Consider the following 14847-nt stretch of genomic DNA (forward strand, 5'->3'; position numbering starts at 1 on the left):
ACAACAAGGCTCCCTCGTCGGGGAATCTTACTCAATTCCAACCAACAAAACGAGCTTGTGAATTAGACGCTCCAATATCACCTTTTTCTGTTCTGTTGCATTTCGTGATAAAAATATTTCCACGCTACGAACTGTGCCTTTTGAACTTTTGAAAATGTTGCAGAAAATATTATCTAAAATGTTATCGTCTATCAGGGCCTTAACTGCGTGCTCAAAAAATACTTTTTCAATACTTTTGTTGTGGATTACATTTGAAAAGTGGTTAAAAATTAAATTTCTGGAATGGCACAAATTTATCACATTGTCAACTTTTGTTATTGTTGAGTTATTTTTCTTGCAGAGTGATAAGAGAGAGAGGTAACCATAACATACAAGTTGATTTGCACAATTGTCAATGGCAAAATTGTTCATCTAACGAATAGCACTCATGGTGTAAATCTTCAAACTAATTTAAGTGAATGCCAGGATGAGACAGAAAAAATATTATTCTTTAATTGAACAAGTTTGAGTAAGTTTTTGAAAAAAACAAAATGAGTTTTATTAAAAAACTTCCAAGCTGAAATCTTTGGGAAAAATAAGGATAGTGCGGCAACATTAGGAGACAGTAGGTAGTGTGGTGGACATGCCCCCTTTTATTTATTAAAATTTATTAAAAGTGCCTTTTCTGGTGACATGTTTCTCTTGACATGGAAAACACCTAAAATATTCAAGGCCATTTTAAAGCGATTAAATTTTCTTCCATTTATATTGACTAACAGCTTTACTTTTTCTCGTATGTACATCACACCGTTTGACATGTAAAAAACAAAACATAAACAAAAGTAAAATTTAATAAAAATATGTGTTTACTACCGGATGTGCACGTGACGCACTTATCATTAATGTATTAAAAATATAAAGATGCCATACTAAAAGGTTATCTTAATGGATTTACAATGATGTGTTAAACCCAGCCGGAATTTTGTTTCTCTATTTATTTTATTTTCATTGCATTTACAAATTCAATATGTAGAAAATAATAATATATGTTAACGGTTGGGAAAGCGAGTCGCTGCTAGGTTTGTTTTGATCGGCACATTCTTTAAAAGTCAAGCAAGATAGTCATCTCTTTTTTTCTGGCGGACAGAAGCAGAAGTGTGTAAACAAAGTATAAATGGAAAAGAAGCAGTGAGTTTGGTTTATTCATGCTATACATTTTTTTGATTGTTTGTTCCACGGCTTCTAAGCTGGTAAGACTTTGAAATGGGCTCCATGTTTGTGTCTCTTTATACCACCGAGACTGGTGAACTACGAAACGGTATAATTCTTGAGTATCGTGCTACGGAGACCAATAGTAGGTTTGTGTTGTAGGCCAAAGAATCTAGTTGAACAAGATACAAAAACATTTTTTTTTAAATAAATAATTTTGAAATATTATTTTCTGCTTAGTTGGCTATGGAGCCAGATTTTAATTTGCTAATAAAAGTTCTTCCGAACATTGACGATGTTTTATTTCTTTTTAAAGTTCTATGAAGATATTTGTTTTCTTTATAAGAAGTTTTAAACTAGCCGAAACTCGTAGGTAACTAAACAATAAATAGTTGTGTCTATTGATTTTTATGTTTTATAAAAGCAGTCTTTGAGTTTTATTTGTTTCTTGCTTTCCTAGTTGTTGAAAAAAACTTTTTCTACAGCCTTTAAGCCTGTAGAACTTTAAAATACTCTTTTGTCGCCGTTTTTAATACAAAGACTAGTGTATCGAGAAACGGTACCAGTCTATCATAGCGGTACGGAAATTAATAGTTGTAGAGTGTTGTGGTCAAAACTGTCTTGTTAAACAGGATAAAAAAGCGACGTAACCTTTGTTTTTACAAATTATCAATTTGAATTATTATTTTGTTTCGCACATTTTTTCTTGGGTTTCAGGCAATAAATAACAAACTAAATTTGATAAATTTTCTTATTATTTTCTGTTCAGTCGGTTTGGCTTGTAAACATTTTAGTGATCTTATTTTTTTTAAACTGGATTTTCTTTTATTTTGAGAAAAGTAACTATCCCAATTTCATTTTGAAAAAAAAGGAATTAAATACAAAATATTTTTTTATTTATTCTGCTTCATAAAGCAGTGGTTCAGAAACTCGAACACATTTTTAATCTTTTGTATTGCTTACCATTTCTTAATAATGTGAACACATGTCGCGCACAAAAAGGTCAAATACAAACCAATAGACTACGTAACAAAAAGGTTTATAAAAAAAATCACCGTCAAATCTCCTCATTTTTATGACGGATTCCTTTTCAGCCAGCGTCTGTCAGCGGCATTCTTTAGCACACCCACGCAACAAAATAAGCCATCTTGATACCCCCAAACGTCTCGAAATTCGGGCGGTGTTGAGTGAATTTACCAAGATCAAAATGCGTATAACGGGCTATGCAATTACTTGTGGCGCAAAGTTCAAAATTAACTGTCTTGTTTGATAGCGACAGGCAAATCTCTGATGTTTTTTCCTTGGCTAGTTGATTCTTATTCAGGAAATCCGTTATTTGACCAGTAAATATTGAATTGAGCAAAGGTGATAAAATATGTCAGAGTTTTTACCAGATTACGTCACGTGTCAAAAAACACAAAAACAAGCATTTTCGCTGCTGATCTTTGAAACTGTTCTCAAATTTACTTATAGTATCATAATCGCGCTAGTGGTTGTCGTTGTCGTCGTAGCTGTCGCCATCACTTTAGGCGTCACACTAAGCAAAGATGACGACGGCGATGGAAGCAATTATGCTGCTGTAAAGGACTATTACACAAATGGTGCTGTCGCAACAGATGCTAAAAACTGTTCAGATGTAGGTTTTATTTATTTGTAAACTTCAATAGCCCTATAAGAAGTATTTTAACATGAAAAAAGAAGTCAATACTTCACTTGTTTTTCCACGTGTCACTGAATTTCATATTAACCAAACGGTATGCAAATCAGCATAAACTGTTAAACGGGTCTGTGTCTTTAAAGAGGGAAGGGCACTAGAAAGAGGACATGCGGTAATAAACAACAACGAAAAATTAAACAAATGGATGTTCAATATCTTTTAAATATATATTTAATCTTTAATCATTCTTTGGTTTATATTTAGTTAGAAATTACTTTAATTCTTTGTATTTTCAAATGAATGAAACGTTCAAGTTCCGCTCTTGCAACTTGATGAATTGTTGATCTATGAAAAAAAACGCATTATAGGTTATGAGTAAACAAAACCTTTTGCATTTGGTATATACTTTTAAGGTAGGTTTCCATACGACTGCATTTTCCGCTTGAGCGGAAAAAGCTCGCGAGCTTTTTTCTCTCGGGATTGACGTGAATGGAAATTAATTTCCCGCTTAAGGGAAAACGTGCTTATTCAGATTAAAATGGCTGCCGTAAACAGAAGATATGTTTTATTACAAAATTTAAAATTAATTATAACTTTATGTGGCACCGTGTAAAAAGAAGCAAAACTTTAAAAACATAAACAGAAAAGAATGTGGATAAGGAGACTTTTCCAGGAAAGAAGGACCAAAGGGTTGTACAATGTTTTAGTCAAAGATTTATGCTTATTTGATAGCGAATATTTCTTTAAATCGTTTCGAATGACACCAGTAAGATTTGAACAGCTACTCTCTTGGATAGCACCTGTCATCGTCAAGTCATCTAAAATGAGGGATGTTACAAGTTCTAGCGAGCGTTTATGCATTACATTGCGGTATTTAACTACAGGAGATGCTCAGATTACAATTGGAAGTAGCTATAGAGTCAGTCCTCCAACTGTCTGTCGCATTATACGCGAAACGTGCGAAGCAATATGGGATCAATTGAGTCATGGATTATTAGATGTTCCTGACACAGAAAGCAAGTGGAAAGAGATAGCGAACGAGTTCAAAGACCGATGGAACTTTCCACATTGTTTAGGGGCAATAGATGGCAAACATGCAGTAATGCAAGCACCAGCCCGAAGTGGTTCAGACTACTTTAATTACATAACATAGTGTTGCTTGCTGTGTGCAATGCACGTTACAAATTTACGTTGATAGACATTGGTGATGCTGGGCTTCAAAGAGATGGAGCAAAACAAAAAACAGCAAAATTGGCCAGGCCATAGAAACAAACTCAATTAATAGACCACCCCCAGCTAAAATAAAAGATGCAGGAAATAAGCTATATCCATATGTTTTTGTGGCTGATGATGCCTTTCATTTAAAACCACATATGCTAAAACCATTCGCTCGTGTAGATTCTTGCATTAAAAAGAAAATATTTAACTACCGTTTATCAAGGGCCAGAAGAATAATTTAAAATTGTTTTGGCATATCAGTAGCAAGGTTTCGCATTTTTAGACGTCCCATTATTGCACAGGTTGAAACTGTGAATTTAATAACAAAAGCAGTAGTTGCTCTACACAACTTTTTAATGAAAAGCCAAGAAAACCATGGTGAGTACAGGTACTGTCCACCAGGATTTGTGGATACTGAAAATGGCGCGGACTGACAGCTTGGAAACTGGAGGAATGAAACCAATGGATATACTGGCTTTTTACCTATTGGTACTACGCGATCAAACAACTATACGAAAAATGCAAAGGATGTGCGTGAAGATTATAAAGATTATTTTACCACACAAGAAGGAGGTGTAAGTTGGCAGTGGGACTATGTATCCAGAACGATAGACCCAAGTGCAAACCAACAAAATTATTTGCAACTATGTATAACTATATACAAGAAAAAAAATATGGAAAGATATAACTATATAATTTTTTTGAAATATGCAACTAGATACACACTTTTTATAACGATTATGCTTTTTGGTTTAGTGATTCCTAAAAAATCGACATCTTCGCTCTTAAATTATTTTTAAAGTTATTTTTAGACATTTCTGAAGTAAGGAGAGAAAAGCCAATTAAAGAATCAACATATAACACAAGAAGGTAACCTCTCTTTTATAAAAATATTTACAATAATGTAACTTCTATTATCTAAAAAGTGTGTAATATATATGCAAGTAAAAATGTTGAAAATATAAAATATATGTTAAAAAAAAAAATGTTCTTTTCATCAAACTCCAGCTCAAACAACAATGTTTGAATTTTAAGCTTAGCAATTTTATTCTTTCTAGCTGCTAATTTTCTTAACCCTATTCGGTCCGGGGTTTTTCGAACATACTATGACAGCGGGGGGCGGATTCCGCCCCCCCTCAATAACTTTTCATAGGGTTGTTCAAATTGAATCAAACTTGGTACACTTATAGTACGTCATAAAAGGAACAAAATGGCGCCAAAAACAAATTTGCTTGCGTCAGCACAATTTCTGTGACGTCATCAAAAGCTTGAAAATTGTTAAAAATGCCACTATCTGCTTAAAATATAATTACTTTTGTTCTAGAGCGAATTTTTACATTCTGTTTGAAGTTTCTGAAAGCTAAATAAAAGTTATTTAACATATCTTGCGGTTTTTACATGGATCGGATGAAAAATTGCCAAAAATTGCCCGAAAATCCGTTTTTTTCCGATTTTCGGGTAAAATCCGACAAAATCGGGAAATCGAATTAATCACGTGTTCAAATTATTCAAAATGATTCTTCTTGATGAAACAAAGTTGTGTTGCAAGTTTCAAGTTCTAAGAATAATCCTAACAGGAGTTATTATATTTTCCCCATTATAAGGATTTCATAGAGATTTTTAGGGGTAGTTTCGAGTAATGGCCAATATCAAAGGTATGAAAGGTATGGGACCTAAAAAATTAGCATGCAGGTGTCTAATAGATAAATGTTAAAACTCAGTAAGTATCATAGCCATATAACAAAGCAATCAGGAGTTATTAAAAAAAAACCGTCAGGGGGGGCGGAATCCGCCCCCCCCGGACCGAATAGGGTTAATGTTGGCACAATACTTTTGGCAAAAAGCATATCTTCGTCGTCTTCTGCATTGTTTGGAAGTAGGGCAGCGCTAGTCGTTGAATTTATGTCCTCCAATGTTTTTAAAAATTGAACGTCTATTTCAGTTGCAGCTTGTACGCGGGGTCTTTTATTACTCTGACTTTGTCGTGGCTTCTTTGGAATAGGTTCAATACAGCTACTAGTACTATCCAAGTTTTCTTCTTCATCATTTTACGAAAGGCTTGAACTAGGGGTCATCATGCCATCACTTGTGATTGGTGAAGGTGGGGACATAAAAACATTACTAGAAGTCTCTTTATTCTTGACTTTGCCTTGTACGAACTGCAACTGTGAGAAATATTTACATTTTGGCAATGTATGTGCTGTTGCACAAGATCGTGTCAATTCTGCACACCTTACCAAGCATCGCTTTACGTTATCACGCAGGTTTTTTCCACTGCGCTTTCAGGAATTCAACTAAAATAAATAAATTTTTAAGTGTATCTAGATAGTTTGATTGAAAAACAGCATTTAAAAATATAGCTAGCTAACCTAATGCAATAATTGTTGATAAATTGTTCTGTGTCTGCTTAGGGTTTATATCGAGTGTTCAATGTACGATAATACTCTAACCTGGTTTTCCAAACTTTGTTGCCAGTTGTTGCCATGCTGTCTTTCTCATGTTTTGGTCATGGTGTGACCTGGTTGAAGTATTCCATAAGCATGGGAAACCTTCCATCTCGTTTATGAAGATTTCAACGTCATAATTGGCCACAGTGTTTTCTCCTGATACTTGTGAGAAGTCAGTTACAATATCATCCTCATCTTGTCGTGATGACTGTTGATTCTGTTGTTGTATCTTGATTGATCCTGTTCGTAAATTTATCAAATTTTAACCTCTGGTTACAAAGTCGTTGCTTCGTCTCTGTACATCCTCGTTCACTATATCTCCTTCTTCTGCTATACTGGCTTCGTTAGTTTGTGGGCGATTATAAAATTGAGCCTAGCGAGTTAAGTTTTTCTTGTGAGCTTTCAAAAGTACGTCTCTCTGCCATCTTGATATTTCCTTGAACTTGTTATGAAAAGGAATTGCGCCAAAATTTATTTCAATAAAAGGATTACGAAATGTTTACATTTTTCTTATATTTCATTGACCAAAAAGCTTGAGAGAAATACGCGCTGAAAAATTTGAATGAGTTAAACTTTTTCAGAGAAGCTGGGGAGCATCTTTTTACGTCGGGTCAGCGGTCATTCTACTTCATTGCACATGCTTGTGGAAAAAGTTCTTGAGATGTTTCCGCTCGAGCGGAAAATGCAGTCGTATGGAAACCTACCTTTATTCTTCTAATGTTGCTATCTATTTTTCACATCATAGTCGCAACATTATTTCAAAAAGTTCTCAATAAAATGGTATACCTTTTCACCACTAATGCATTAAATGCAATTAGTTTTAACAATCGTATATAATTCATAACGTCAACCTGCAATCCATATAAAATATATCTTAAGATTGGTTTGGAAATGTTAAAAGCAGGAGGGCATGCTGTAGATGCTGCTATTGCAAGTTTAATTTGCGTAGGAGTGGTAAATCTGCACTCTACTGGTATCAGTGGTGGAGGTTTTATGACGCTGTACGATAAAACAAAGAAGAAAACTACAGTGTTTGACTATAGAGAAACTGGTCCAGCTGGCTTACATGCAAACTCTTATGCTCATGACAAAAACGCCGCAAAAGTAGGTATGTACATAGTAATTTAACTTTATTAAGGCCGGTTTTGTGGCCGGTTTACCCCTGAGAAATGACCGTGACAACAGTCGTTTAAAAGACAAAAGTTGTTTAAAAAAATCAGCTTTCCTGAAGGCAACTGAAATTTACAAAAGTCGCAATATTTAATTCATGCATCTTTTCAACGAAAATTTCAGAGAGACAGATTTAAAAAACTTTTAATTTTAGCACTTTTGAGTAACATAAACTTCATACTATTTCACTGCTCACAATTTTGCTCTTGATAAAGCTCCTTCAGCTTAATTTTTTTTAACTTCCGGGTATTTTTGTAAGCATGTCCAAATCTTTCAAATCTTAACTACAGAAATAACCCTGGTCAGCAAGTTCTGTAAAACTCTCTGTATACACATATAACTTTAACGTTTTTTGTGGGCTTTTTGTGAGATTCTGTTTAATCGTCTGTTAATGATACTTATACATCAAACAACATCGCTACAAACAATTGAAATCAAGGATAAAAAGCTCTGTAAACACATATGAATTTGTTGTTTTTTAGAATAGCGGTTTCTTCTGGAATAAATTGGTCCACACAAACGATGTTTTCTTTCTGTTTTTTGGTTTCAAAATCTGACGTTGTTATAACACTAAAAGCTATATTGCACAACCCTCAGAATTTTATTTTAAGGTGGATTAGCAGTCGGCGTTCCTGGAGAGATCAGAGGTTTAAAGTTAGTTCATGAAAAGTATGGAAAATTACCTTGGTCTCAATTATTTGAACCATCAATCAAGCTGGCTGAAGAAGGTATCACGATCGGAAAGCACATGGCTTCAAAATTATCAAGTTCTACAAAGAAAGCAATCATGGCGGATCATGGATTGAAGTAAGAGACGACATATTTATATTTAAAAAGAAGTACCAGAAATTTCTAGGCAAGTTGCTTCGAAATCTTAGTGTGCTTTGACTTACGTCAAAATTCTAACCAAAACCGACTTTTTGCCAGCAATATCATAGCGGACTAAAAAATCGAAAGAGAAGCATTTACATAAATTTCGGATTTAGTTTCTGGTTGCTAACATGTTAACATGCTCTATTTTGACTAGTATTTCACTTGCCAATGGGGAAAATATATCCAGATATATTATAGATATCATAGATATATCATAGAACCCTGGGCAGCAAGTGTTTACTCCTAAGGATTTCTCTGCTTCAGTTCAGGGACTATACCCACTTCGTACCCAAGACCAAACATTTCTCCAATGTCTGAAAAGTTCTACGATAATAACTTCAGATTTAAAATCCATAAAAACGTTTATCAAGTTATATTCTTTAATTTGTCGGGTAAAAAAACATGCGAATTGTAAAAAAAATTATTTTTTGTCAAACTCGACATTTCAAGATTAAAAAAATAATAACTGAAAGCAAATAAGTCACTAATCCCTGACTTCTCAACCCTTTTTCCTGTCTATCATAAACAAGCAAGGCTTTCGCGTTTTTGTTTGTTTGTTTGTTAATTAACTCAGGTGGACAAGGGACAAAAACTAAAAAACTGTGAGCTTGTTGTGTTATGTTCCTTTTTTAACAGAAAAGTGCAACGTCAATAAAACAGTTGCAACAAATCCATATGATTCCACATTCGTCTCTCTCATCACAAACTTTTATATCTTTCAACAGATCCTGTGTACAATGATAAACCGGACATAAAATTTATTTCTGAAATTATTTACAGAAGGAAATATTTACACTCGCTTAAAGGTTACCTCCCGCGAAAAATAAAGTTAATTGCATATGAAAGAGCTTGAAGGGGTGTCTAGGAATTTGAATATTTTTTTTAAAATTCTTGATTGGTTCTTTAGAAGATTCACTAATTGATGCATGATGCCATAAGTCTTCTTTGCGAGAGTGTTGTATTTAACACTTCTGACAAGCGATATAGAGCTATAAAATTTTCTGGCCGTTCACTTTGACGCGTTTTAAACATTTTACATACATTTCAATATTAGTTACCATAATTATGCTCAATGCTAACTCATGACGTCGTAATTTTGCACAATTAGTGCAACTTTTAAGACAAATATTTCGAGAACAGATAAAGACTTTTCAAAAAAATAAAAATATTTTTAGTGAATATAGGTAACCTTTAAAGCCAAATAGGCTTCGCCCACACTTAGCTCGTTCTGTAAGAAGTACTGTTGGCAAACATCGAAGCGTGAAAGAATTCAACGCCTGTAAACTGATGCTGTATTTAGTATCAAAAATTCAGTTTCTATTATTAAAAGCTGCATCATTTGAGGACGAAGAATAAAAAACTTGGCAACTAAGGTTATTTGAGGATGTTACAGTCTCATTCCAAAGTTGTTGTTTCTCAGTTCTAACCTCTTTAAAGCTTCCGAAATATAAATCTTAAAATGAATAATTTTTGGTGAAGAAATAGGTATGTGGAAGTTCAGCTATCAATTCAAGCATGCGCGAAATAAATAACTGGCAAGCTATAATTAGTTACCTGTATACTCCAAATACCGACAAATCAGTAGACCATTAACAAAAAAGAGGATATAAACTCATTCCAGAAGTTAGACAAAAATTCCCGATCTAAATTAATTTTTACACGAGTCCACTGAGACTAATCACCTCTGCTTGAACTCTAGGCTAAACTTTCCTTGTATGACATTGCCTAAGAAATGAGGCTATCTTTTAAACATTCTCTGTATTTTTATTTCCCGTACTCTCTTATATTAAAACTAGAGTTTTATTCAAAATAGTAACCGAATTGCAAATTTGGGCCAAATGGTAACCGTAATATGTAACCCCGGCGAACCGTGTTTTTTTCTAGAGAAATTCTAGTAAATGAAGATGGTACGTTCAAAAAAGCGGGAGATATTATTGCTAACAAGAAATATGCTGATACACTCCGAATACTTAAAGACAATCCAGAAGATCTTTACACAGGAAATATCTCTAAGTCCTTTTTAAGTGACGTCAACAACAATAATGGTAACATGACGGCGGAGGATTTGAAAAATTACAAAGTTTTAGAGAAAGTACCTATAAACACAACATTGAATGGTTTGACACTTCATACAACTCCTTTACCAGGAGGTGGTTCTGTTTTAATACACATCTTAAATATGGTAAAAGGTATGATTTTATTATTTATTTATCGGTTGTGTATTACGGCATTGCTAAATAAAACAACAACAAAACTTTTTAACGTTTGCGACTACGAGAAAAGAGATTTCTTTTAATTCATCAGAGTATCCAGTCTCGTTACCTGAGTAAATAAGATAAAAAACTCCTTGCAATCTTAAAATGTGATCGCGTCAATGTAGTAAAATATGGCTTACACAAGAAAACGATATGTTGCAGATAGCATCAATTTTCAACTTTCATTGCACTCTCCAGGTTTCAGCTTGGTTTGTGTAACTGTTCGGGAGGTTAAAAAAATAACAACTGTGCCTGTAACCGCTAATAGAACATGGTTACGGTCATAGGAAAAAATTAATACGAGACAGACAATGGCAACTAACTACGGTGTTTCTTTTTCCTAGTGCCAAAGTGTATTAGTTTGGTTGCATTTCCTTACATTTTCATAGGGTATAAGTTCAACGCATCATATTTGGACACTGTTGATGAGAAAGTGTTAACATATCACAGAATTGTGGAAAGTTTCAAATTTAGCTATTCGAAACGTCCACATCTTGGTGATCCCGATAAAGTACCTGTTGAAAATAAAACCGAATTCGATAAAGTAAACATTCAGTTGACTTTATACATATTTTTGAGGTGGAAGTTTTCATTTTCACTCCTTAAACAATTTATCGCATTTTTAACTTCTACTCTCCTATTCAATAAAAGTATAATCGCGTGAGTTGTATTTCAGATGAAAGAAGACATAATAAGTCTAGCGAAGGCTGAAATGAATCGTATGAAAGTGAATGACACTTCCACGCAAAAAAATAGTTATTACGATCAATTCTTTACGACAACTGAAGACGATGGTACTACACATGTTTCAGTGATTGATAAAGATGGGAATGCTGTATCAGCTACGGATACGATCAATTTTGCGTATGTCTTTTTTATTTAAATCTTTGTTTAATCTCTTGATGCCTAAACCCGCATCGTTTGTAGAAATTTCAATTTATATTTTTCAAGAAATGCGGTTATTACCATTAACTTGATTCTTTTAAATTAAGACAACGATAAATAATCTTCTTAAGTATTATTTACAAATGGCTCACTAATTATTCGTCTGTTTTTATGAATTGTCAGCAGGCATTCAAGTTTTTTTTTTTTAATTTTATTTTAAAAAAACTTGATTTTGTCACATTGCATTTTTACGTACCACCTGCTACTTTGACATGCAATAAAGTAACTTTCACATCCAGTGAAACAATCATGATTTTTTATCTGTATGTCTTGATCGATATTAATAATGTTATACTTCACTTTAGTAAAAACCCACATTTTTTCATTGCTTGAATAGCATAGTTAAAGTTCCTCCTTCCTAGGTTTGGCGCAAAATTTCGATCAATGAAAACTGGTATTTTATACAACAACGAACTAGCTGATTTTTTCTTAAACTCCACTTACGGTGATAAATATCCAACGCCGTTATATAATGCTCCCGGTGCTGGACGTCGACCTCTATCATCGACCTGTCCGTCAATTTTAGTTGATAAAGATGGAAATGTTGTGATGGTGGTTGGTGGTTCAGGAGGTACCAGGATAACACTTTCTACCGCTTGGGTAAGAGTTTAGTAAATAGCAATTATATTTCTATACAAGAAGCATAACTTCCATTTATAAAATCTATTTAATTATTTTTATTTAAATTGAGTTATAAGAGTTTAAAGCGCGTCCACACGCAGTTTTGCGGCAAAGCATAAAGTATTATTAATTAGCGCTATATTATTACTCAGTGTCCTTCCAAAGAGGTCTTTATAGTTAAGCGAATTTATCTGGAAGAAATAATGAGATAAGAAGTGTCTAAAAATTAGGTTGTACTCATCGAAAAATTTTTAATTGCATTGTTTGCTGTCATAACTTTCTTTTTAACATTCTAACTCCTTTTTTAGGTTATCATCAAGAAGTTGATGTTTTCGTACAATCTAACTTCGGCTGTGGAAGATGCTCGTCCGCAACACGCATTTTTTCCAGAATACATTCGAAATGAAAAAGGGTACCTCCTCTCCGACGATATTGTGGAGGGATTGAAAAAAAAGAATCACAGAATTCTACAATCCAGTCTTAATGCTATAGTTCAAGGTATATATGTTGACGGTGGAAAAATTTACGCGAAATCTGATCCCAGAAAAGAAGGTGTGGCAGCTGGATATTAATTTCGTACACGAATACAATGTTACCATATTTAATGAAAGTTAGAAAATATGTTCACAACATTCTAATTATAATTCTACATTAATAACACAAACACCGAACCAGCGACATAAGAGACTGAGAAACAGATTTTTTATTTTTTTATAAGTTTTAAATAATTACACGTCTTATAAATCTTAAATATTTTCCTTGATATTGCTTTTATGGCCTGTATAATGCAATGTGCAGCCTTGTCTCGCGGTGAAGTAGGGAGCGTGAAATTAAGACTTTCGCGTCTAGTTTTATTCGGGAAACATTTTGAATAAAAAGTGGCAGAAAATCAAGAGTGAAACGCAAAATTTTGACTCTATGGATTATTTTTATGGTATTCCAGGGAGTTAGGACGTCTATAGAACACCGAAAACATTTCAGCGGAACAATTTCTAGTAGTGAGAATTTTAATAGATGACACAGGTCTGTTAAGCGCTTGATTGATTAGCAGAACAATATAGCTAGTAGGTGAAATAAATGTTCTTTTTCTTCAATATGTTTTGATCTTCTTCAACAACTGACAACTAAATTTCAAACTGTATTTTTGGTATTTTTTATTCAACGCCACAAAAATATGATTATTCTGAAGAAATATCTAAAATACTATACATAACAGGGACATATAAAATGAAATCAAGTCGCTCTTAGGCGCAAAAAAAGTGTAATAATTCTTTACCATATGGAAGTAAATTGTAATCGAAACAAAAGAAAGCCTAAATCAACGGGGGATTCGTCATCAGACTTAAACTACCTAAATTTGAGCAGAAAGACCACAACTGAAACCATAAATCTGCTAATCGAGAAGACGAAATGTTACTACAACCTTCCATTCTTCACAAGACATAAAAAGAACGATTTTTACATTTTTTTCGGAATGAGTTATAATAGCCACTACCATCGTGCAATCACTGAATATGGTCGCCACAAGCCGGAAAGTGAGTCGACTTTTTTTAAGTAGTTTAATATCCCTTGGTGACTTCAAGGCTGCTAGAGCCTTACAAATTAACTTTTGTCCTGTGTCCATGAGAGTATTGGTTCACCTTTACTTTCTATATTTCCTTATCACCTTCAGTGAGCTCATCAGCTCATTGGTGAGCCATAAAGACGTACATGCTCCTGTTTCCCAAAGGATTCGAGGATGAGCCAAGAAACAAGGTTATAAATCAGCATGAAGGTGGAGTACTTGACAAAATAATGTTGACCAACGCAATAAACAAAAAGAATATTCTCGATGATTTTCGGCCAGATTTTAGGATTACATTTCAAAATATTCAAATGAGTTCTTTATTTTTCGGTTTTGACGTTCTCCAAATCTGTCCACCTAAGTGCGATAAGCAGACTTATTCGACGCCTGTTAATCTTTTGATTTCGGATAATGTAAATCTCCGATTTACGGAGAGATACAACGCATCCTCATAGATAATATTAATGTATAACATGAAAGGTACAAAACGGTCTAGTATTCATGCCATACAGTAAAACTTTTAAGCGGTAAAAAGGCCTGGCAATAGTCGATGCAATATTGCGGATTTAGCTGCACGATTTTATCAGCCGAAGCTTTTCTTTGTTAGAGGTCGTTGTGTTTCTGATTAGCTGACTTTTTGTTCTACTATAGTAGTATAATCACAAGATCCTACAAGATAATGGATAATCAACAAGTGACTAGAGATGTAAATATTGAACAAAAAAACACTTTTGACTGTAGTGATGGCTGTAAAACTGCTGTTGGCGTAAAAAACAACCTGGTTAGTATTATTATATTACTTTTTAATTCCGTAGCCAGCTAGCTAGCTATTTCTTAGGCAGAAATCTTAACTAGCTATCAGCGCCTATAAATTCGCCTATTAACCAGCTTGCTACTACCAGGGTTCAA

General features: G+C 33.9%; 1 protein-coding gene across 1 annotated transcript; it reads left to right on the forward strand.

Annotated features, from left to right (window-relative positions):
* The first annotated feature begins 1036 nt into the window (after nucleotides 1-1036).
* LOC130649626 (glutathione hydrolase 1 proenzyme-like) lies at nucleotides 1037-13118 on the forward strand. Its single transcript, XM_057455958.1, has 9 exons — nucleotides 1037-1167; nucleotides 2662-2824; nucleotides 7390-7618; nucleotides 8292-8487; nucleotides 10438-10742; nucleotides 11198-11352; nucleotides 11485-11672; nucleotides 12116-12353; nucleotides 12683-13118. Exons 1-9 carry the CDS (start codon nucleotides 1154-1156, stop codon nucleotides 12944-12946), a joined length of 1752 nt encoding a protein of 583 aa, XP_057311941.1. The 5' UTR covers nucleotides 1037-1153; the 3' UTR covers nucleotides 12947-13118.
* The last annotated feature ends 1729 nt before the right edge of the window (nucleotides 13119-14847 follow it).

Source organism: Hydractinia symbiolongicarpus, chromosome 1 (genome assembly GCF_029227915.1).
Source record: "Hydractinia symbiolongicarpus strain clone_291-10 chromosome 1, HSymV2.1, whole genome shotgun sequence".
NCBI classification, from domain to species: domain Eukaryota; kingdom Metazoa; phylum Cnidaria; class Hydrozoa; order Anthoathecata; family Hydractiniidae; genus Hydractinia; species Hydractinia symbiolongicarpus.